The sequence below is a fragment of the Dreissena polymorpha genome, chromosome 11, assembly GCF_020536995.1.
Source record: "Dreissena polymorpha isolate Duluth1 chromosome 11, UMN_Dpol_1.0, whole genome shotgun sequence".
Classification (NCBI taxonomy): Eukaryota; Metazoa; Mollusca; class Bivalvia; order Myida; family Dreissenidae; genus Dreissena; species Dreissena polymorpha.
In genome coordinates, this window is record NC_068365.1 from 45,730,997 (window position 1) to 45,757,133 (window position 26,137).

Consider the following 26,137-nt stretch of genomic DNA (forward strand, 5'->3'; position numbering starts at 1 on the left):
AAGTCCAAACCGCAGATTTACTAGGAGAAACATATCTGGAAGAGCTTTTCAATCTGTCCCTTGATGCTGATCTTTCCCTGTCCGCAGTGTTTGCTGAGGCCTTCCTCCTTGTTCCCTTGTTTACAACTTTAGTTGGTGGGGGGGGGGGGGGTGGCCGGTGGACATTTCTCTGTGTTTTTGCAAAAAATCTTTGCAATGGATCTTTACTTGTGGGTTGTATTGTCAATATAAACTTGGTTTACCTGTAGTTTACAAACTACTATTAACATAATTAATAACTTTCTTCTGCAGTTTTTCGTTTTATCAACCGGAAGTACGGGTTACACACCACACGTTAAGGCCCACCTGATCATATGTTATAAAGTTTCCCATTCATTATAACAACTGATTAAGAGTAGGACATATCCCAGTGTGACCCAAATTCGACGATGTAACGGTTACATGAAACAATATTTAGCAAATAATGAAAGAAATAAAGAAATGTTTAATAGCACAAAATAATAATTTTAAACTCGGCTGTATTACTTTGAAATGATTCCAAGACAATAATCATCCTTTTAATCAATACAAATAGAACATCGTCGAATTTAGGTGTCGTCGAATTTGGGTTGCGGTAGGATATCAATCTCTTGCACGACGTTTACATTACATTCACCTCTGTGTTGGGCTCAGAACGGACTATTGTAATGAAAGCGTCTCATTTATGTCATGATCATTCCAAACGTTCATCATTCAGTTAAAGAATACTAAACAATCTCTTGCACGACGGTTTCATTGCATTCACTGCATTAAAGAAAACCATCTCATACCATGATATCTTATATCAGTCTTAATTCATTATTATAAAATTGATATGGTTTTTTATGTAAAGAAACCAACATACATACACACGTCGAAGCAATTCCTAACGTCACTCAAAAAAAAATATGTTCAATTGTTTACATTTGTGAAGTGCGTGGAATGATTCCATCTGCGTAAATGGGCAATAAATTAGTTCCAAAGAGTTACATTAAAACTCGCAAGTTTTTGCACGATTAATCGTACATAAAAAAGTCATATTTCTTAATTTAATGCATGCGATCTTAAATATCCAATCAAATATACGTTGAATGCGTTTGTTCGGTTTTATCTATTTTATAGACAAAATGGAGGACTGAGCCTTTCGCAGAGTTGTATGTGAGAGCAAGGAACGACAACTCTGCGTGGAGATTGGTAGGATATATTAGTGTCAAGTTTGACCAACAAAATGTACTATTCAAAAATTGTTGCATCCAACGCACCCCATGGCTACGGGTGAAGGTGATAATAAGGATAACCAGAGACGTAGATAATCTACGTCTCTGGGATAATTAAGAAGCTGCTGATGATTTCAATTTTTAATAACTTCTTATGTTGTTTTTTTTAGTTGCGTGTAACCAATCTCTTTCCGTATTTTTGATTATCTCCCTTGTTAAATTATCCTCTTCGTTTTGGAGACATCACGTCCAGTTTCAATTTGTCACGAAATATTTCCAAATCAAGTTTTCCTGCAGGTATTTGCTGTTATTTTTCATCTTCTTATCAAAATCATTTCTTCTTAAGTTGGAGTTTGTAAAACAAAGGTGTGATATATCTCGGAGTAATTCAAAATTGTTGTTGACGGGTGTTGTTTCACTTTCAAAAATAGGATTTACTTTAGTCATTTACAAAAATCGTTTAAGGTTTAGTGAACAGTTATTTTATCAGACATTACCCAAAGTGCCCTACCGTCGGAACTGACCCACGTTTCTAAGGCAGGTCGGTTGAAAATGCAATGTTGCCAGCACGAATGTGGGTAAATAACTAAGAGTAAAAGTTTATTTATTTCATAGAATTAAAACCTGAAAATTAAAGAGAGCCTTTGTGAAATATGATCAGTAAAAATTAAGTCGTATGTTTTAAACATTCATGTAATGTTACTGAGCAAACACTTCCTCGTATGGCAGTAAATATAGTTTGTACAGTTAAAAGTACAAACTCTGAGTTTCTGCAACTCAGATCGTTGTAATTGTAGTATTAATAGTTTGTTCCTGATAACATTTACACATAATAGTGTCATTGATTTGTATATCTTTGTGGCCATTTTATTGACATTGGTAGTTTAATTATGAGTTGTCATTTAATTTCACAACTGGGAAATATAATGTCATTGAGGTTTTCTAAATACTGATAATTGCAATGCTTTGTGCTTTTAAAACTTAGTCTGTTAAATTTTGTAATTGATCAGTGATTTTTTTTGCTCAAATTTACAGCCGAATTTCGGCTGCTTCCCAATCGCAAAAATACACGTTTTTTCCCAAAATTCTGACCAAAATTTCCCCAAAAAAAAACAACTTAAAAAAAAAAAAAAAAAAAAAAATTTTTTTTTTTTTTTTTTTTTTTTTAGAAAGAAGTCTCATATAACTTAATTATGATTTCTTAAATAGGTCTCAACTTTATTTTTTAAACATCTTACAAAATATATAACTTGAATTTAGTCATTTTTGTCCATATATCATTCCCAAACTTGCCACTTTTATTGATTAAAAAAACAACAATTTGACCAGACTTCTTTTCTAGAAAACTCCCTGAACATGCACTTAAAAACAATATCACTTCTGTTACTTATAATCCTATTTATAATGCTTAATTTTTCCCAATTTCATGGTTTATCGCGCTATTTTTCCCAATTTCACGGTTTATCGCGCTAATTTTCCCAATTCAAAAGGCACAGGCTGTAACAAATTAAAGCAAAAAAAATCACTGTTGATATGCCACATGTTTTCTGTTGTTTTAGTTACTTCATTGTTTCCTAACAAGTATAACTTTGATTTTTGTGTAAAGTTAATTTATTTACGTTATTCAGTCACACTTAACTATCAGTATCTTGAAACATTAGTTTTAACAGCAATTTTCATACCAGTATACAATTATTGAATTTTAAATTGAGAAATTGCATTTATTTAGTCCCCTACTGGTGAAACCGTAGAGGGACTTATGGTTTGCGCTCTGTGTGTCTGTCTATCTGTCACATTTTTCTGGATCCTGCAATAACTTAAAAAGTTCTTCATATTTTTTCATAAAACTTGAAACATGGACAGATGGCAATATGGAGATTATGCACATCATTTCATTTTGTTCCTACGTCAAGAATTCTGGTTGCTATGCCAACAAATAAACTACAAATATTGCTGAAAATGGTGGATCCTGCGTAGGAAGGGGACTTTTTATTGCTTGGCAATAGTCTTGTTTAAACTAGTTTTTGGTTAAATATTTTTCTTTAGTACACTGTGAGTGTGTTGTGATTTTGTCGTTTATTTTTCATGTTTCCAATTATCATTATGTCAATTAATTTGAGTTGGTGACGTGATGTTTCAGTCCTCTGATTCCCAGTTTGGTCCTGCAAGTTTGTTTAAGTCCAATGTTCTGTGGACTTTAAATACTTTTGAGAATGTATGAAATTTTCTTTTAATATATATCCTAGTCACGCATATTTTTGCATCAGGAATACCCATACATGCGATTTTGTTCGGTAAACAGATTAAAGGGACCTTTTCACGTTTTGGTAAATGGACAAAATTGAAAAAAGTTGTTTCAAATTCGCAAGTTTTAGTTATGATATTTGTGAGGAAACAGTAATACTGAACATTAACCATGCTCCATAAAACCCATTTATATGCATCTTTTGACGATTTAAACACCCGAAAATTATAAAGCGTTGCAACGCGAAACGATTTAATAATTTGGAGAGTTCTGTTGTTGTCGTTGTATTTTGTGAAGCTACGAGGATTGCTTATATAAAGTATAAAATACAACTGACATTGTATCCGGAACGATGGCCGAGTGGTCTAAGTGGCAGACTTTTTACTCCAGGACTCCAGGGGTCAGGGGCTCGAGTCCTGCTGAGGGTTACCTTTTTTTATTTTTTTTATTTTACTTTTTAGTTTTTACTGGAGCTTTTTATATCCAATGTTTACATTTACCAAAATAAAGCATTTAATGACAAACTTCAAAACATGCCAATATCTGTGAAAAGGCCCCTTTAACACTTAATGAAAAAACATGCAGTTTTCCCCTTAACTTCTAAAAATTTGTATGTATTCATTAAGAGGTCCGATTCTGCGGACAGACATGCTACATACAGCTCAAAGACCCTCCCAGTAAAGGCACAAACCATGTAATTTTTTTTGTCTCACCTTAGTCTATAAAATAAACTTCAAACAACCTAATCCTTCATAACTGACACACTACCTTTAGTTTCAATAATCCAACTCTCAGCTTCTGTCCCTCAGGGTCTCTGGAAGTTGCAACATGCCTTTTTAGCTCCCCTGATTGCTCAGGTGAGCTTTTGTGACCGGTCTTTGTCCGTCGTTCGTCCGTCCGTTAACATTTGTTAGTAAACACTCTAGAGGCCACATTTATTGTCTAATCTTCATGTAACTTGGTCAGAAGCTTTGTCCCAATCAAATCTCGGCCGAGTTTGAAACTGGGTTGTGCCGGGTCAAAATTGGTCACAAGGTCAAAAAAAAGAAATCACATTTCATGCCCAATCTTCATGTTACTTTGTCAAAATGTTTGTCTAAATGATATCTTGGTTGAGTTCAAAAGTGGTTCCGATCTGTTAAAAAACATGGCCGCCAGTGGGCGGGGCAGTTTTCCTTATATGGCTATAGAGAAACTTTGAAAACACACTAGAAGTCACAATTTTTGCCCAATCATTATGAAAGTTGGTCAAAACATTGGTTCAATTGATGTCTCGGACGAGTTTGAAAATGGTCGAGATCAGTGAAAAAACATGACTGCCAGTGGGCGAGGCATTTTTCTCTATATGTATATAGTGGAAGTTTTTCCTATTTGGCTATAGAGAAACCTTGTAAACACTCTAGAAGGCACAATTTTTGCCCAATCATCATGAAAGTTGGTCAAAACATTGGTTTTATTGATATCTCATATGAGATTGAAAATGGTCAGGATCGGTGAAAAAACATGGCCGCAAGTGGGCGGGGCATTTTTCTCTTTATGTATTTTGTGAAAACATGTGAACACAGTAGAAGTCACATTTTTTTGCCCAATTTTCATGAAACTTGCTCAGAACATTTGTTTTCTTTATACGAGAGTTTAGTTAAAAAATGGTTCGGGTCAGTTGAATAACATGGCTGCTGGGAGGGGAGCAGTTTTCTCATTATGCCCCCCACCCCTTTCGAAGAAGAGGGGGTATATCGTTTTGCTCATGTCGGTCCGTCCGTCCACCAGATGGTTTCCGGATGATCACTCAAGAGCGCTTATGCCAAGGATCATGAAACTTCATAGGTACATTGATCATGACTCGCAGATGACTCCTATTGCTTTTCAGGTCACCAGGTCAAAGGTCAAGGTCAAGATGACCCGAAATAGTAAAATGGTTTCCGGAAGATAACTCAAGAACACTTATGCATAGAATCATGAAACTTCATAGATACATTGATCATGACTTGCAGAAAACCCCTATTGATTTTCAGATCACTAGGTCATACATGTAGGTCAAGGTCACGATGACCCGAAATAGTAAAATGGTTTCTGGATGATAACTCAAGAACGCTTATGCCTAGGATCATGAAACTTCATAGGTACAATAATCATGACTCGCAGATGACCCCTGTTGATTTTCAGGTCACTAGGTCAAAAGTCAAGGTCACAGTGCCAAAAAACGTATTCACACAATGGCTGTCAAGGTCGAGGTGACTCAACTTAGAAAAATGGTTTCCGGATGATAACTCAAGAATGCTTACGCCTAGGATCATGAAACTTCATAGGTACATTGATCATGACTCGCAGATGAAATAATGATGAAACTTGACCAGGATGTTTGTCTGGACAATATCTAGGTCAAGTTTGACATTTGGTAAAGATTGAATGAACTGACTCCTCTCAGGTGAGCGAACTAGGGCCATCTTGGCCCTCTTGTTTCAATTGGGAATGGGGCCGATGACCGGACCCGATTTTGAATGAAAACCCCCGGTGGACTTAAAACTTTTGAAAGCTAGTTTAAGTGCTGGTGTGATGATCAGTCAATTCTGCATACTTGTATTTATCCAAGGTGTCCATACTGTTGACTGACCGCTGCTTGCCTCACTATGAATGATGGGTGATGACCGGGCTATTCTGAGGGAGATTTGGGAAGGCCGTATACCGGTCTGTTTCACACTCTCAAAGGATGAGGTAGAAACAGAAAAACCTGAACCAGTCTTCGTAAGTTCAATCCTTATATTGATTGACCAGTTTTTACTTATCAATAAACGACTGATGTAGCCAAATATCCGTTCAAATGGTACAACTAATACATAGAAGATTAGATGAGCAAGTTATTGTTTTATATTTTAGTCTTGTGGCTTACAATGTAGGATTGAGTAAAACATGTATTGCATCAATAAATATGCATAAAAACCTTACTGAAAGGCTCTCCGCCTAACAGAGACCTGAAGCAAACTTTGTTTTTGCAACTGAATCCAAACTGTCTATCACTATATCAAACAGATACCATTTCCAATAGTTAGACTTCATACATTACTTAACCCTTAACCACTTAGGTATGTAATTTTACGCATTTTATGTCCCTTAGTTAAATTTAATTAAAGATTCTTCTTTACTTTCTTTACTGCAAGTTACTCGCAGACTGTTCTGGTTTTATGCTGGTTGCAAAAGCCATTTTCACTTAGTTTCTGCGAGGGAAAGGGTTAATTAACTTGAACTGTTGCAGATAATGGTTGCTAGGCAGACATACTTCCCCCTGGTGACAGAGCGAGTGTCCAAGTACCTTGCTGGGTATGTGGACAAGGAGAAGTGTGGAGAGATGTGGCTGGACTACGACGGACAACCATTGAAATGGTAACGCTTAACCCTTTTCTGCTAAAATAAGCATTTTGAAGGGTTTGAAGTCCTTTAAAAAATCAAAATTAACTTAGTCCTGTCTTACTTGATCCAAGTTTAAATGGCATCATTTCCAAACCTAACATACTGATGAGCAGAAAACATCATAAAAACTGAACAGACTGGATATAACTTGATCGAGTAGGATTTTCTATGGGCCTCTATGGCTTGTCACTGCCTACATCACCTTATAATTCAGTGTAGTCTTGCAACATCTCTAAATTCCAGCCTGAACTAGCCACTTATCCTAAATAAGCCACCCAACCTGTCATAAATGTAAAGCAATAAACTATCTAGAAGGATCTGTATTTAAACAGAAGGGCCTGCTTGTTAAAAAAGACCAGTTATCAATAAGATCAGGGTTACTTAATTGCCAAAGGTTGACTATAAATCACGCAAGGTTTTGTGATCTCGTTAGTGGGCCACGTAGTTCCTGACCAGACTGCTGGGATGCGCAGGCTGGTCTGGAAGAACACATTCAGCATAAGTCTATTTTTAGCTAGGCTGTTTTCGGAGAAAATTCGAGGTATTGTCGTAGCCAGCTTGTCATTCGGCGACCAGCGTCTGCCTTCCGTGTTGTGCTAAAACCTTAACATTGGCTCGAAAATCAAAGTGCTTTGACCTAAAACATTAAAACTTCATATGTAGCTGCACCTTGATGAGTTCCACATGTCACACCCATTTTTGGGTCACTAGGTCAAAGGTCAAGGTCACTGACCTCTTATATTCTTCTGACAAGCTTTCATTTATTCAAAAAGGCACCCACAGCCGAGCGTTAGCACCAGCTATGGGGTGCTTTTGTTATGCCCTCGGATCTTTGGCCTGTCTGTCTGTCATTGTATGTGTCTGTAATTCTGTCCCAAAACTTTAACCTTGGTCATAACTTTTGCAATATTGAAGATTATTAGAAGGTCAAATATATGGCTTCAAAGCGGCGTAGTAAGGGGCATTGTGTTTCTGACGACCACATTTCTTGTTACATGGGGCTGCTATTATTATTACTGCTTTAACAACTCTTTATCCCCACGCTTTTTTGGTAGCTATGAGCATATGTGCGACCCTGCACCATTTCGAATTTTGATCTGACCCCTGGGTCAAAAGTAATGGGGGTTGGGGTGGGGCCGGGTCAGAGATTTTTAATCATTTTTAGCTCGGCTGTTTTTGGAGAAAACCCGAGGTATTGTCATAGCCAGCTCGTTGTGTCCGCCGTCCGTGTCAAGGTTTGTTAAGGTTTTTAACATTGGCTCTAAAATCAAAGTCCTTCCACCTATAATTTTGAAACTTCATACGTAGATGCACCTTGATGAGTTCTACATGCCACACCCATTTTTGGGTCACTAGGTCAAGGTCACTGCGACCTCTACAAAAAAAATAAAAATGAAAAGCTTTCGCAGCCGAGCGTGGCACCCGTAATGTGGTGCTCTTGGTTAATGTTATTTTACATTAACTTCTTTATTTCTACACCGATTTACTTCAAATTGATACTGAACATCTCTTATGACAATACGGTCAATCTCAACTATGCATGGCCCCATTACCAACCCTGGGGCTCCCCGCCCACATAAACCACGCACACCCAAAATTGCTTTTTACTATAATTTCTTCATTTCTACACCCATTCACTTCAAATTGGTACTGAACCTCTCTTATGACAATACGGATCTCAACTATGCATTGCCCCATTACCAACCCTGGGCCGCCCCGCCCCGCCCACATAGACCACACCCACCCAAAATTGCCTTTTACTATAATTTCTTCATTTCTACTCCGATTCACTTCAAATTGATACTGAACTTCTCTTATGATAATACGGTCAATCTCAACTATGCATGGCCCCATTACCAACCCTGAGGCTACCCGCCCACATAGGCCACACCAACCCAAAAATGCCTTTACTATAATGTCCCCATTTCTACACTGATTCACTTCAAATTGATACTGAACTTCTCTTATGACAATACGGTCAATCTCAGCAGTGCATGGCCCCATTACCTACCCTAGGGCATCCGCCCACAAAGGCCACACCCACCCAAAAATGCCTTTACTATAATTTCTTCTTTTCTACACCGATTCACTTCTAATTGATACTGAACTTCTCTTATGACAAGACGGTCAATCTAAATTATGCAATTCTCCATTACCAACCTTGGGGCGCCCCGCCCACATAGGCCACACCCACCCAAAATTGCCTTTTACTATAACTTCTTCATTTCTACTCCGTTTCAGTTCTAATTAATACTGAACTTCTTTTATGACAATACCGTCGATCTCAACTATGCATGGCCCCATTACCAACCCTTGGGCGCCCCTGGGTCAAACATGCGGCGTGGGGATACGCATCGGCCTCTAACGCGCCATTTCTAGTTAAATTGGTGTTTGTCTTTACCAATTAAAACAAAATGGTTTGCCAGTGTCTGATTCAAAATTGTGTATTACTGGGGACTAGAGGAGTGGCAACTTGCTTCTAGCTTTCTATCCATCAACAGGGCCATACCATTGAAATAATTAGGTAATAATTGGTAAATTCTGTCTTATGTTGGGGAGAATTACTTTGTACAATCTGCACAATATTGGGTTTTAAAAAAGTGGTACCCAGGGTCTTCCCCAGGCCATTTAAGCGCCCCTTGCCGGGGCGCTTGAATTTCGAAATCAGAGTCCCCGGGGCGCTTGAAATTTTCCGATCAGTGTATTCTTCAGTAAAAGAAAGTGGAGATTGTCCAAAAAAATCAAGGTTTCCCTATCAGTGTATCAATATTCCCTGTTTTAAAAGAGCACTCGGTACCTACTTTCACAAGTAATCGCCATAAACACCACATGGGGTAATGGATAATCCACTGATAAGAGAATAGCATGACGCGCGTATCGATTATTCTAACATTACACGGTCATTTAAATGCTGACAAGGATGTATCTGGTAACTTTCCAGTCGTCAAACTGTGAAGTTCATCGTCCAATCGGTTACGCGAATGCTTATGGGGGCGGGGTTAACTATCGACCATTATTTTTGATCGACGTCGGGCATGAAATAAGAGTTTATCGCAGCTTGATTAGCAAATAGTTGTACCATTTGAGTAATATAAAACCGGTAATTAGTACAGTGCACAACATTAAAGACGGTTTCGGGCATCATCATCACACCTTTTTACTGTAAACAAGTGTTACCTATGACTCATAATTAATACGAGAAATTAATTGCAAGTGGTAAACAATTAATTATTATAGCGGTTACAATTATGTGATAACAATTTATTTAATTCCAGAACATGTATATTTCAACATGTCCATTTATAGAACTGATTCACCTCGTTTTTTTGACATTTATTCGACACGTAATGCGCTTTAACAAATTTTCGTTGAATTAATTACGCACACTTGTAAATGTTTCGTCCGATAATCGATAGTTAGAAGACTGATGATGGCAACCGGCCGTGATCCTCGTGGACAACGTGAATTTCATGCATAATTCCGTCAAAACATTTATTCGACTCGTAAAGTGTGTAAACAAATTATCGTTGAATTTATAACGCAACGGTTAATATTTGTTGAAATCTCAAATGGGAATAATTAAATTTGTAATCCGAAACCCATTACCGTAAGTCGATGTTAACGCGTTTTTAATCCGAAACACACTTCCGAATGTAAATGTTACCGCAACGTTAAATATTTTTGCTTCAAATAAGCAGTGCAAATTTATTTTGTGTCGAATCTTTTTCTCAATTAAAAAGAGCGCGAAAATTATGCAGCATGTACAACGTCGCGTCTATTGCATACAAATGACGTGTATTGAGCGTTTTAACAAGCACACAACAGGTCAGGGGATTGACGCATATTCAGAGGCAATATTTCATCAAATCTATAAATAGTCACTTAAAAAATGGCAAGGTTTGTGTTAAAGAAATAACTGAAAGCTTTTATCGTAAATATTTACCAGAAAGAGATTGATAAAAACGGAATAAACGGGATTATTGGGTAATAAATAGAAACTTGAAAAATAGTAAGTATACAGTAATAGAGTCGGGTTGAAACGGATGTATTGGGGAATCGTTCGAGTCGGGATTTTACTATTTGTGCGGAAAAGTTTTAAAACAATTAAACAATAAAAAAAAATATTTTTAAATGACTGGGGGATTTTTTTGAAGAGTCATAGTGCACCAAATGACGTCTTTTGACGCTGTTTTTCTTTGAGTTATAACGCACCACAGAACGTGAATTGACACGTTAAATTAAAAAAAAATCAACGTCGGGAGGGGACACCCCTCCCGAACCCACCCCCGGGGCGCCTGAACAAATTCCTGGGGAAGGCACTGGTACCTATTTTGCAAATATTGTAAAGGCATTCCACTTTATGAACGGTAATCACTCATTCTAATATTACATTGTATTAAGCTTGTCCATTACTATAGACTACTTTCTTTTCAATAAGTTGAGTTTTAATACAGATATTCAGCTGCAATTTAGTGAGTAGGTTACATGCAGACCTAGTACAGGATTGCATAATATTATTGTGAATTTAACTGTCTTTTATTGAAATTGAAATAAATTGAAATCTTGGTGTTTTGACATGAGTCTTGTTCTCTTTGACAGATATTTTTTTAAATCATTTAAATCAGTTTAAATATTTGTTATGTTAGTGTAGCGTATATTGCTGCTTGTCTTTTGCAGGCATTACCCAGTGGGTGTGCTGTATGATCTCTATGGAAACATGGGCACAGGGCTGCCATGGAAACTAACTGTTCATTTTCAGGTAAAAATATGTTTTTTTCTGCGATATAATTCAGGGGTGTAATTTTTCCTCCTTTCAGCTGATTTCCTCCCTTTTAATGCTACACTTTGCTGGAGCTATGTATAAAATGAAGAGTTTAATGGAGCCCTGTAAGTAGGGTACACTATTTTCCTGCCCTGAGGTAGTCAATAAATAACAACCCAGGATATTCATCATTTAAACACTAGAAAAGATTAACATCCTGTGTAAGGCTCACCATACCACAAGAAAGTGCTGAAAGGAGCTCCAGCTAACCATAGACCTCACCGCACCTTTGACCCTCCCCCCCTCTTCTGACCCCTTACATGCCCTTTTTATTCATTTGATCCATATTCTATTTGTGTAGTCCAACAGAATTGCTCTAAAATTCATTGTTTTTATGAATATGCTGCCTTAGGACTATTTTGTATAATACTTTGTTGGAAATTAACCCGTTCCCATTCAGAAGCAAAGTGACAATGGCTATGAGCAAACAGCATAAACCCAAAACAGCCTGCAAGTTATTCACAGTCTGTTCAGGTTTTATGCTGTTTGCTGCTCATCAGTATTTAAGGGTTGGGAATGGAGTCTTTAAAATTTGAATCTAGTTAGAAAGGTCTTAAATTAAATGTAACTTTCTAAGGGACTAGAAATGCGGCAAAATACCTATCTAAGTGTTAAAGGGTAATTCATTGAGTTGCATCCCTTTGACTGTAACATTGAACAAATAAGAAGTGCTAGCTAAATGTACAGCTTTGTGAATAATTTTTCGGGCTGAAGAAAAATAGGGCAAAGTGCATGCTTGTACTCTACCCTTTCATTTGAGCATGTTCTGGACAAAGTGCGCAAAATGCATGTGCATAAAGCTTCATCCCAGATTAGCCTGTGCAAATTGCACAGACTTAGCAGGGACCACATTTTCCACTGATATGGACTTGTTTTCTTTTAGAGGTAGTCTTAACTGAACGTTCCAACTAAACTGGATTTTTGTAATGAAGAGACATCCTTTAAACAAAACTCCCATAAAAGCAGAAAGAGTTGTCTCTGGGAAAACACTTTGCGCACATCAATTAAGCCCTGTTTTTCCCAGAACTTGGATCATAGAGTATTTAAATAATCAACTCACAACCTTTCAGAATTCCCCAAGAATGAAATATTACACTGCCCGAATCATGTTGTGGTGGAGTCACACTTCATGCCCGTTGTTATATTAGTCTCATTCTGGAAAATGTTGGCTTAATTCTTGTGTGTTAAGTGTCATTCCAGATTAACCTGTGCATTCTGCATAGGTTAATCAGGATTGACACTTTCCGCCCTTACATTATTCTTATTTTAAAAGAAGTCTCTACTAAACCAGAAGTCCAATTTAAGAGGAAAGTGTCATCCCTGATCTTTAAAGACAGTTTACGCACATTAATACAAAATGACATTTCAGAATTTCCCTGAGGACGAGTTATTACGCTGCACGAACCGTGATGTAGTGGAGTCACACTTCATGTCCGTTGTCAAGGAGGCTGACTGGCTCAAGCACCGTGGTAACGTGATCAACGGCATGCAGAAGAGAGACCACAAGAACATGTGGATGGGCCTCGTCAATGGTTGGTAATAGGGATCATAAGAACATGTGGATGGGCCTCGTCAATGGTTGGTAATAGGGATCATAAGAACATGTGGATGGGCCTCGTCAATGGTTGGTAATAGGGATCATAAGAACATGTGGATGGGCCTCGTCAATGGTTGGTAATAGGGATCATAAGAACATGTGGATGGGCCTCATCAATGGTTGGTAATAGGGATCATAAGAACATGTGGATGGGCCTCGTCAATGGTTGGTAATAGGGATCATAAGAACATGTGGATGGGCCTCATCAATGGTTGGTAATAGGGATCATAAGAACATGTGGATGGGCCTCATCAATGGTTGGTAATAGGGATCATAAGAACATGTGGATGGGCCTCGTCAATGGTTGGTAATAGGGATCATAAGAACATGTGGATGGCCCTCGTCAATGGTTGGTAATAGGGATCATAAGAACATGTGGATGGGCCTCGTCAATGGTTGGTAATAGGGATCATAAGAACATGTACATGGGTCTTGGCAAAGTTTGTTTATTTTGGGTCGATGTTGAGGCCAAAAATTGGCCCCATTCTCAATACCATTAGTTGATTTTTTCTCCAAATTACTGCCTAAAATTTCCAATTGAAGATTTCCAGAAAAAAATATGTCAGTTAATAAAACTTAATAAATTCCATTGCCAGTTCTTTAGGACAAACCTTAGTAAAATATAATGTTTAAAACACAATCCTACGGGCTCTGGCCCCATCACCAAAATGGTAACAAATAATATAATCCAAGTACAGGGCTTTTTGTCAACCATTTGGCAATAAAGATCTACAACAAATCCTTTGAAAAATAAGTGAGTAAAATTATGAGTTGAGGTTCAAAAGTCTGTATTTCTTTGCTGATTTGCTCTTATTTAATAACATCTATTAGGAAAATCATCAATGGGGAAGTTTTAAGTAGATGTAGACAAAAAAATTCTCTGAAAGATCTATCAATTTATATCTTTGCTATTTTAATATAGAAAATAATAATTAAATATAATTTTGTACACCTTAATTTTAATATGAGTCACACACCTGCTTTCTCCGCTAAATATGTACATTTATGTGTATGAGATGTGTGTACTACTGCCTCTGTATTTCAGACAAGTTCGACCAGTTCTGGCCAATCAACAAGAAGTTAATGGAAACTTCAGAAGAGGAAGGCTTCAAACACATTCCATTTAGAATATATCAAGTATGTGCTAGAAGAATATATCAAGTATGGGCTTGTAGAATATATCAAGTATGGGCTTGTAGAATATATCAAGTATGGGTTTGTAGAATACTAGTAAATCAAGTATGGGCATGGAGAATAAATCATGTATGGGTTTGTGGAATATATCAAGTATGGGCTTGGATAATGTATTAAGTATGGGGTAATAGAATATATCAAGTATGGGCTTGTAGAATATATCAAGTATGGGCTTTGAGAATATATCAAATATGTGCTTGGAGAATATATCAGTATGAGATAATATATCAAGTATGGGCTTGTAGAATATATCAAGTATGGGGTTGTTGTGTATATAAAGTATGAGCTTGTAGAACATATAAAGTATGGGCTTGTGGAATAAATTATGTATGGGCTTGTAGATTATTTCAAGTATGGGCTTGTATAATATATCAAGTATGGGCTGGAAGAATAAATAAAGTATGACTTGGTAGAACATATCACGTATGGGCTTGTAGAATATATTAAGTATGAGCTTATAGAATATATGAATTATGGGCTTGTAGAATAAATTAAGTATGAGCTTGTAGAATATTTCAAGTATGGGCTTGTATATCTTATCAACTTTAAGTATGGGCTTGTATAATATATCAAGTATGGGCTGGTAGAATAAATTAGGTATGACCTTGTAGAATATATCAAGTATGGGCTTGTACAATATATCAAATATTGGCTTGTAGAATAAAAAAGTATGTGCTTGTAGAATATATAAAGTGTGGGCTAGTAGAATATATCAAGTATGGGCTTGTAGAATAAATAAAGTACGAGCTTGAAAAATATATCAAGTATGAGCTTGTAGAATATATCAAGTATGGGCTTGTAGAATAAATTAAGTATGAGCTAATACAACATATCAAGTATGGGCTTGTAGAATATATTTAGTATGTTCTTGTAGAATATATCAAATATGGGCTTCTTCTTGTTGTATAGGTTCGGTAATGTGGGCAATCAAGGATAACTGTAACACATGGAGATCACTTTATTCATCAACTTCATAAAGTGTTATGAAGAATAATGGTCATGGTATGTTCACTCATGCATTACAGGCTGATCACAATGGGATTAGTACTGGGGAATGATGATTTGTTAAATTGATCTTAAGCCTTGATCGACCGACTATAAAAACACTGTAACTGTAAATGTTACACTATGACATACTTCCCTGCCGATGGGAAAGAGCAGTACTTTGTAAGAAGGGTTCCGGAATGGTTTCTGCCTCATTCAACAGCGATGTACTATCCGGCCTGTCTGGTTCCTGTAACACCAAAGTGCATACTATAGGAGCTATAGGTTCCTCGTCGCTTTTATCTTGGATTGCTTTCAGAATGTCTGGAAAACACAGCACTTGTTCTTCACCCTCTTGGAACATGAACTTTCGAGAAAGACCGTCAGCGTCAGCGTTGAGTTTCCCGCTTCTGTAACGTATTCGGCAATTGTAATTCGCAAGTGCAGCCATCCAGCGGTGACCTGTGGCGTCGAGTTTGGCGCTAGTTAAAACATAGACTAGCAGGTTGTTGTCAGTGACTACGTCGAATGTGTTCCCATAGAGGTAATCGTGAAACTTATCGACGATAGCCCACTTCAATGCCAGGTACTCAAGCTTATGAGCCGGGTAGTTCCGCTCCGATGGTTTAAGACTTCGACTGGCGTATGCTACGACTCTATCTTTTCCGTCATGTTCCTGGTACAAGACTGCACCTAAGCCAGTACCGCAAGCATCGGTGTGCAGCTTGAACGGCTTAGTGAAGTCAGCATACGCCAGGAGGTGGTTATCTTTGCCATCGGGTGGAGTTATAAGCGCTGTGACCAACTTATCAAATGCAGTTTGTTCCTTATCTTCCCATACGAACGGAGGTTTCCTTGTCTTAGTCGATGTGTTCTTGCCTTTCTTCTTGGTGCTGGAACCTACTAGGAGATCATGGAGTGGTCTGGCAATACTGGCATAGCCTTTTATAAATCGGCGGTAGTAACCCATAAATCCCAAAAAGGCATGAACTTCCTTCACAGACTTAGGAACTGGCCAATCTTTCACTGCCTTTATCTTCTCGGGATCTGTCTCAATGCCGTTGTTAGATACCACGTGTCCGAGATAGGTAATTCTTGATTGGAAGAATTCGCATTTAGAGGCTTTTAACTTGAGATCATGGGTTTCTAACATGGTGAAGACGGCATCTAAGCGTTGGAGATGCTCCTCAAACGTCTTGGAGAATATGACCACGTCATCCAAGTAGATAAGGCAGTCCCTCAAGTTAAGTTCTCCCATACACCTTTTCATGACTCTCTGAAACGTGGCTGGAGCATTACACAGTCCAAATGGCATACGGGTAAACTCATAAAACCCGAGTGTGCCTACTGTGAATGCTGTCTTCTGGGTGTCTTCTTTTTCGATTTCAATCTGCCAGTACCCACTTCGAAGATCAAGTTTTGAAAAGTATTGGGACCCAACAAGAAGATGTAAGGTGTCATCAACGTGGGGAAGGGCGTATGCGTCCTTTACGGTCTTCTTGTTCAGTTTCCTGTAGTCGACGCAGAAACAAATGGAGCTATCTTTCTTACGTACAATAACGACGTTCGAAGAGTATGGGCTCTGACTTCTCCTAATGGCACCTGCGTCGAGCATCTCTTGAAGATGTTCGCAGACTTCTTGAAAAATGGCTGGTGGAATTCGCCGATGGGGTTCCTTAAATGGTTCATCTGTATCTAACTTGATCCTGTGTTTTGCCAAATTACAGGATCCTAAGTCACATACATTTTTCGAAAAGATGTGGCTCCACTTCTTCAAAAATTCCTGTGCTTGATCCTTTTGGTCTTTCGTTAGATTAGTGTTGTCTAGGTTGAATGTTTCTGACTTAGCTTTACTTTTATCTGTATTACTTGCTGTTTGCTGGTGAACGTGAATTTTAGATGTGGATGGAAGATCATTATTAAGATCATTTGCTGGAACTGTTCTTAAAACGTCAACTTCGTGTAATTCGCATATAATTGATTTCTCTGGTATTTTCACTATTTTAGCTGACATGTTGAATAATTTTACAGGAACTCTTGATGACACAGTTTTTTCGTTCAGTTTCACGACTCTGGGACAAACAGAGATCCTGCTCGAGTACCCTTTTTCTGACGTTGCACCAAAATGTCATGGGGGTTTTTATTCTTGTTGTATAGGTTCGGTAATGTGGGCAATCAAGGATAACTGTAACACATGGAGATCACTTTATTCATCAACTTCATAGAGTGTTATATATATATATATATATATTTATTTATATATAAAATCTATACATTTCATATATATTTATAATCCATAGCTAGATAGCAACTATTCATGCATTTATACATGATTACTGGTAATAAACAAATTAAAGCTTGTTGTAATATGGTAATATAACAACATATCTAATAAACATTTCTGAAAGATATGATAACTAATTATAAAAAGTAAAACTAACCTGTAACACATGGAGATCACTTTATTCATCAACTTCATAAAGTGTTATGAAGAATAATGGTCATGGTATGTTCACTAATGCGTTACAGGCTGATCACAATGGGATTAGTACTGGGGAATGATGATTTGTTAAATTGATCTTAAGCCTTGATCGACCGACTATAAAAACACTGTAACTGTAAATGTTACACTATGACAAATATATTTAGTATGTTCTTGTAGAATATATCAAATATGGGCTTGTAGAATATATTAAGTATGTGCTTGTAGAATATATCAAGTATGGGCTTGAATAATATATCAAGTATAGGCTTGTTGAATATATCAACTTGCAGTATGACATAGTATAATTTATCAAGTATGGGGTAATGTAATATATCAAGTTTGTGGTAATAGAATATATCAAGTATGTGCTTGCAGAATAAATCAAGTATTGGGTTGTAGAATATATCGAGTATGGGGTAATAGAATATATCAAGTAATTAGTATGGGCTTGTAGAATATATCATCAAGTATGGGGTGATAGAAAAAAGCAAGTATTTTTACACTATAAGTATCAATTATGGGCTAGAAGAATATATCAAGTATGGGCTAGTATAGTATATCAAGTATGGGCTCATAGAATATATCAAGTATGGGCTAGTAGAATATATCAAGTATGGGCTTGTAGAATATATCAAGTATGAGCTAGTAGAATGTATCAAGTATGAGCTAGTAGAATATATCAAGTATGGGCTAGTAGTGTATATCAAGTATGTGCTTGTAGAATATATCAAGTATGAGCTAGTAGAATATATCAAGTATGAGCTAGTATAATATATCAAGTATGGGCTAGTAGAATATATCAAGTATGGGCTAGTAAAATATATTAAATATGGGATTGTAGAATATATCAAGTATGGGGTTGTAGAATATATCAAGTATGGGATAGTAGAATATATTAAATATATTTTGTAGCATATTAAGTATGTTAAATTGAAATATTGATTAGGAAGCATTTTATTTAAACACATAATAAAGAAAGAATAAATTGTGTTGTTTGAACTTCATAATTTTGGTTTTTTATTCTCTATGTTTTATTTTATTGTACACTTTATTATCAAATAACATAACAAGACAAGTACTGGTATTTTGTCATATTCTCATTTTCGTGCTTCTTACTATCTGTAATTGTTGTGTAAATAACTAAAACACATAATCAAAAAAGATTTAAAGTTAACAAAGCAGCAAATGGCATTACATTGAAGAATAATTGCTGCACAATTAAGTGAATTTCTATACATTTCCAACAATCATATGTACAACCATTATAACACATAATACAAAAACATCCAGTGATTTTTGTGCTTTATGTTTTACAGCCTGTGTATTTTGGATGTGGAAAAATAGCATGATCAAACCTAACGGACATATCACTGTTTTAAAAAACTCATTAAAGAGTTTATTGAAGAAAGAAAAGGCTTCTTTATGGGGAAATTTTGGTCACATAATTTTGGGAAAATTGTTACTGTTTGCCATTGGGGAACTGCCTGTAAGAGGCTGTTATTATAGGCAGCAAAAAAATTAGTGACATTGCGCCATATGTTATTAAAATGAGACTCGTTCTGGGAAAATTGGGCTTAATGAATTTGCATAGTTTCGTCCTTACAACACTTTCTGCCGCCTTTGGACTTTTGTTTAGACGAGACTTGTTTTTAACAAAGTATTCAATAAAAGTATTCAGTGTTGGCCATGCTAAGCCTGTGCAAACTGCAAAGGCTAATCAAGTCCTCTTTTCTGAAAGCGCAGCTCATAGGTGGAGCTCTCTTTCCAGGTTGACCTGCCTGTGATACAGAAGCTGTTTCGACCGGTCGCGGAAGATGGACAGCAGCATTGCCTAGAAGATCTTTTAAAGTTTGCTCTTCCAGATTTAGGTAGCGTGAGATATTTGTGTGAGCTTTTGGGTCTAGAAGATCTTTTAAAGTTCACTCTTCCAGATGTAGTTAACGTTTAATGTTTGTGGGAGGGTTTGAGTCTAGAATATCTTTTAAAGTTCACTCTTCCAGATTTAGGTAGCGTGTGATATTTGTGTGAGGGTTTGAGTCTAGAAGATCTTTTAAAGTTCACTCTTCCAGATGTAGGTAGCGTGTGATATTTGTGTGAGGGTTTGAGTCTAGAAGATCTTTTAAAGTTCACTCTTCCAGATTTAGGTAGCATGCAATATTTGTGTGAGCTTTTGGATTTAGAAGATCTTTTAAAGTTTGGTCTTCCAGATGTTGGTAGCGTGTGATTTTGTGTGAGGGTTTGAGTGTAGAAGATCTTTTAAAGTTTGGTCTTTTTGATGTTGGTAGCGTGTGATTTTGTGTGAGGGTTTAAGTCTAGAAGATCTTTTAAAGTTCACTATTCTAGATTTAGGTAGCGTGTGATATTTGTGTGAGGGTTTGAGTTTAGAAGATCTTTTAAAGTTCACTCATCCAGATTTAGGTAGAGTGTGATATTTGTGTGAGCTTTTGGGTCTAGAAGATCTTTTAAAATTTGGTCTTCCAGATGTTGGTAGCGTGTGATTTTGTGTGAGGATTTGAGTCTAGAAGATCTTTTTAAGTTCACTCTACCAGATTTAGGTTGCGTGCGATATTTGTTTGAGGGTTTGAGTCTAGATAGAAGATCTTTTAAAGTTTGCATTTCCAGATGTAGGTAGCGTGTGATATTTGTGTGAGGATTTGAGTCTAGAAGATCTTTTAAAGTTCACTCTACCAGATTTAGGTAACGTGAGATATTTGTGTGAGAGTTTGAAAGTGAAAATGGCTATGTGCAAACAGCATACAACCAGAACAGTCTGCGAGTAACTTGCAGTGTGTTCAGGTATTTTGCTGTTTGCTGCTTTGACATCAGTATGTAAGGGTTGGAAATAAAAAATGTAAAACTTGAATCTTGCAAGAAATGTCTTAAATTAAATGTAACTTTCTAAGGGACTACAAGTGTGACAAAATACGTATCTAAGTGGTAAAGGGTTAAGCCCCATTTTTTAGGGCATTTCTCATATGTATTTACTCTTCACTGTGCATTTCAGATAACGACAAGTGGAAAGTATTACTGCAGGGCATGGAGGTCCCGTTATCAACACCCGTACACTGGTTATCCGAACACCTTAGTTATCCAGACAATTTTCTGCACATCTGCGTAGTGGTACCAAACTCCGGTGATGTTTCTGTACGTTGGTGACAACTGCATCCTGGACTTGTGCAATATGTGTACTATGATTATAATGTGTAAAGGAATTCCCATTCTGTGCTATCAGCCGTGACATGTGCTACAAATCCATGTGTCATCGGACTTCAATAAATTGTATATATTTAAGTTAGCCTTCAAGTGTACTTAATAGTCTCTTAATTGTTACTTTGTATATGTCAGCGTGGAAATTCAAAATGGCATGGTATTAAAACTGCTGTTTGTGTAGTAAACGCTTGCCATTTTAACTGTTATGTGGTCAATTAAAAGTAAGATTTCGTTACTTCATCCGACAGTATTTTGAGAAATACTCTTAGTAAAATAAATACTGACAACCAGTTTCTTCCACCCTATATAATGTAGTGATTACAGAATATTAACAGAGGATGTTAAAGAGAATTATAAGATGTTATCCTTTATTTAAAGAGACCTTTTCACAGATTATGACATGATTTGTTTTGAAGTAAGTCATTAAATGCCATAAAATCATAAATGTAAACATTTATCATATTTTAATTTAACATATAAACTGAAGAGTTCAAGTATAAAAACCAAAATTAAAGAAAGAAAAATACAGTCATCAACACCTGTGCTTGAACCACTGACCCTTGGAGTAAAAGTCTACTGCTCAAGCCACTTGGCCATCTGTGCTCACAAAGCATAGTGTGTATTTTATTAGTAATATAAGCAATCCTCACAATCACACAAAAAATAATGATATCAGAATAATGAAAATTACCAAATGTTTTGCGTTTGTAATGCTTTTTAATTTTCAGGTTTTTAAATCATTAAAATAAGCATATAATTGATGTTTTATAGAATATTAAATGTTCAGTATTACTGTTTTCTAGCCAAAAAATATAAAAATGACAAAAATTTGCAGATCTGACAAAAAAATTGTTTCAATTTCAGGTGAAAAGGTCCCTTTAAGCTCAACTGAGCACATATTGCTTATTGGAGAAGTAAGGATACCGTGTTACATGTATCTAGGTCCTTCCATCCTTGTGTTTGTAAAAAAAGTTATTTTAACCCTTTACCTCTTAGATACGTATTTTAACACATTTGTAGTCCCTTAGAAAGTTAAATTTAATCAAAGACCTTTCTTACTAGATTCAAGTTTTAAAGGCTTCATTTCCAACCCTTAGATACTGATGAGCAGCAAACAGCATAAAACCTGAACAGCCTGCGAGTTACTTGCAGGCTGTTTGGTTTGATGCTGTTTGCATAAAAACCCAATTTTCACTTTGCTCCTGAATGGAAAAGGGAGGGTGAAAACACTTCCTCCTGAACAGCTGGGCAGATTTTAATGACATTTCACAGAAATTATCCTTGCATGACTCATTTTCAAAGTTGTTCAAATCCTTCCAATCTGATGCATATGTAGCTCGTTAGCTAAAAATGTATTTAAAAAAATGAGAACTTCAAAAACCTTTTTCTCGAAAACCACAAGGGTCAGGGGTTTAATATTTGGTTCCTTACTTTGCTTTGTGATTCTTTACTAAGTGTGATCAAATCATGCCCCTCGGATAAAACTGTCCATGTGCCAGGTGTCACATGATTCTATAGACACATTAGGTGAATCACTTAAAAAAAAATCTTTAACCCATTTATGCCTAGCGTCTAGAAAAAAAGGCCTTGGCAAACAGCATAGACCCAGATGAGACGCCGAATGATGCGGCGTCTCATCTGGGTCTTCGCTATTTGCTTAAAGGAATTTCTGTAAGAAATATTCTAAATATAGAAATAGATACACTAGACATACATTATTTTGGAAATAAATTGATCCAATTTAAAAGGATTGGAGAGTCCAGTAGGCATAAATGGGTTAATATGTGGTTTTTTACATCATATGCTTGTTCCTTTAAAAGTTTTTTCCAGTAATGCCCTTGTAAAAACTTGCTCAACTTGGTGTTGACTTGTTTTTGTTTAGATGTATATAGTGAACACCTAAAAATCTTCTTTTCTGAAACTGCAAGAGGTTTGATATTTGGCATGTATACTTTATAATATATAATCATGTTCTTGGGTATAATTATGTCCTTGGGGGTCACAACAGGCCAGCCTAGAAGATTCTTATAGACTTGTATTATGCATAACTTTAACAATCATCTCTGAAACCACGGGTGAGGGGTTGAATCTTTAATGTGAAACATAATATGGAAGTCTTCTACCTAGTTAGTTAAAATCATTCCCCTGAGGTCAAAATTTGCCCCACCCTATAAATTGCTTGCTTTTTATATGTGTAAAACAAAAACTTTAATTTGTTTTATGCTGTATCAGACCATATCAAATCTGTGTTATACAAAGTAAAAACTCTTTATAAAAACCACAGTTAGTACACAAACATCACAAAGAAGTCTGCACTTAGCAGTTTTTGCCTTAATATCTCAGGTGTTCACCTAGAGCACTTAGGCCACATTGTTACTTAAAGACATGTAATTAATGATATACCATTTTACAGAAGCTTTAAATGTTATACAATGTTCAAGTTTTTGCTAGTTTTGAACACAGTTAATGTATTGCTGTAACCAAATAAACTTTTGAGCATTTATTGTTGAGGAAAGAATACCACAATCTCAAGAGCTCAAGGTTTTTACCTATTATGAGATGTGTTTATTGGAAACTGGGCTTAATGCATGTAAGTTGAGTATCATCCCAGATAAGCCAGTGCAGTCTGCACAGGCTAATCTGTGATAACACTTTCCACCTTAACTTGATTTTTTTTATAAGAGAATTCCTGCAGACAAAACATACCTTAAAAGCAGAACGTGTCGTGCTTGATTAGCCAATGCAGACTGCGCGGACTTGTCTAGGATGACACATGCATTAAGCAGAGTTTTTCCGGGGCAAGGCTCATTAAATCCTTAAGGTGCTTTTGTCTTTAAAAAGAACAAATGACACCTCTGAAATTTTGTAGAGTTTCACACTTTTTTGAATATTGATACAGTCAATAAAATTTGAAAATAAGAATATCAAATGAAGTTTTTATGTCCCTGATCATTCATGATTAAAAAAGCAATATTCTAATGAGCACTTTACTTTTAATTTACATAATGAATGAGCCTCACTCTGTGAAAAAGGGTTTAATGCATGTGGGTAAAGTTTCCTCTCAGATTGGCCTGTTCAGTCCGCACAGGCTAATCAGGTATGACACTTTCCGCTTCTATTTTATTTTTCGTTTAAACGAAGACCCTTTTTGATCAAAATTTAGTTAAGCAGGAGAAAATTGTCCCTTATTAGCCTGTGAGGACTGCACAAGCTAATCTGTGATGACACTTTACACACAGGCAATAAGCCCTTTTCACAGAGGGAGGCTTATATGTACCATTATATTGCAAGTATCCATGACACCTGCTTACAGTCAGTATCATGAATGTAAAGACTGATATAATTGATGAGTTTGGATCTCAAATTTAAACTGCGTTGTGCAAAAAAGGGCCTTATGCCATTAAGCCATCTGCGCAGTCTGGTCAGGAGCTACCCTGTCTGCGTATGAGACCACAAAACCTTATGTGACTTGATAGAGGACAGGGTAGCTCCTGATGATTGCAGCATATGAAATAAGACCCATTTTCGCATGAGGCAACTCATTTCATCTAGGTGGACACATTCAGAAAGTAAGCACAACAGGGACCTATTCAGGAGATTAACCCATTTATGCCTAGCGTCCTGAAAAAAAGGCCTAGGCAAACAACGTAGACCCAGATAAGACGCGGCATGATGCGGCGTCTCATCAGGGTCTGCGCTGTTTACTAAAATGAAATTTCTGTAAGAAATTTTCTTAATATAGAAATAAATATAGTAGACATCCCTAATTTTGGAAATAAAATGATCCAATTTAGAAGGATGGGAGAGTCCACTAGGCATAAATGGGTTAAATTCACTGTTTCACTGTAAGGTGAGGTATATTCCATTCACAAGCTTTTCTTCAAGCAAACCACATTAAATACACATTGAACCTACAAAATTCAATTCATTATATTGTTTCCCTTTTGAAATGCATGTCATTATTTGTACTGCAATTGACTTGAAGGTCGTGCAATATAATATAACTGTGTTTATTTTTGCTTGTTAACTACCAGGTAATTGCAAGGTAACAGAATAAGGAATGTAACTCAAAAGATTGAATTTTTAACTTACTTTGTTATTTGTCTTAGAGCTTAATTTCATGATGTACAATTTTAATTATTGCAAAATATTGAAGTTATTTTATTGATGGACTGACAAATTGCAAGACAATTTTCATGACTTTATGTATGTGTTAGTTTTATTGTCTAAGACTTTGAAGTTAACGAATTGAATTTGAGATGGTTTCGTAGAAAATGGGCCTAAAACAAGTGTCGTCTGCACAGGTTAATCCCGGACCACACTTTCCGCTTTTATGGTATTTTTTGTTTAAGAGTGTCTGTTCTAAACAAAAATCTAATCTAGGTGGAAAGTGTCGTCCCTGATAAGCCTGTGTGGACTACACAGGCTAATCTCAGAGGACCTTTAATGCACATGCATTAAGCCCAGTTTTCTCAGAGTTAGGGTCATTTGTATTATACCAACCTATCTATATTATATACATCCCATAATAATTTGACGCTTTACTTGTACATGTCCACATTATCCCTTTCAGTGCGGGAACTGAATTTTGAAGGCCTTTGCAAACAGTTTGGATCCAGATGAGACGCCACAGAACGTGGCGTCTCATCAGGATCCAAACTGTTTGCTATTCTGATAATATTCTTTGAAAAAAATCGAAGAAAATGCTAATTTTAGAAATTCAGCTGACGACATTTTAGCAGATGACAAATTTCCCAGCATGCAAAGGGTTATCTAACTTCTGGTACAATCAACTATGTCTTGCAAAAAACATAATCCAAAAGTGTCAATGATAAATCAAATATCTCAGTTTTGTATCTCTCATGTTTCATTTCTGCAAGAAAATTTTGATTCATCATAAAAATGCGCGTTTTTTGTGAAAAGGTAAACAAATATATACAAGTGATAAAGTGCTGTC

The 26,137-nt window shown here is 36.5% G+C and overlaps 1 protein-coding gene across 1 annotated transcript; it reads left to right on the forward strand.

Annotated features, from left to right (window-relative positions):
• Window positions 1-1,439: 1,439 nt before the first annotated feature.
• On the forward strand, window positions 1,440-26,112 carry LOC127850382 (autophagy protein 5-like). The gene is made up of 8 exons (XM_052383375.1): window positions 1,440-1,532; window positions 6,074-6,225; window positions 6,734-6,861; window positions 11,566-11,647; window positions 13,080-13,242; window positions 14,353-14,444; window positions 19,739-19,838; window positions 20,975-26,112. The coding sequence occupies exons 2-8, from the start codon at window positions 6,115-6,117 to the stop codon at window positions 21,124-21,126; spliced, it is 828 nt and encodes a 275-aa protein (XP_052239335.1). The 5' UTR covers window positions 1,440-1,532; window positions 6,074-6,114; the 3' UTR covers window positions 21,127-26,112.
• The last annotated feature ends 25 nt before the right edge of the window (window positions 26,113-26,137 follow it).

Coding starts and splice junctions, on each gene's coding strand:
- LOC127850382 (XM_052383375.1), top strand. CDS start 6,115: ATGATGGGTGATGACCGGGCTATTCTGAGGGAGATTTGGGAAGGCCGT. Junction 11,648..13,079: donor AACTAACTGTTCATTTTCAG/GTAAAAATATGT, acceptor ATGACATTTCAG/AATTTCCCTGAGGACGAGTT. Junction 19,839..20,974: donor GTTTGCTCTTCCAGATTTAG/GTAGCGTGAGAT, acceptor TGTGCATTTCAG/ATAACGACAAGTGGAAAGTA.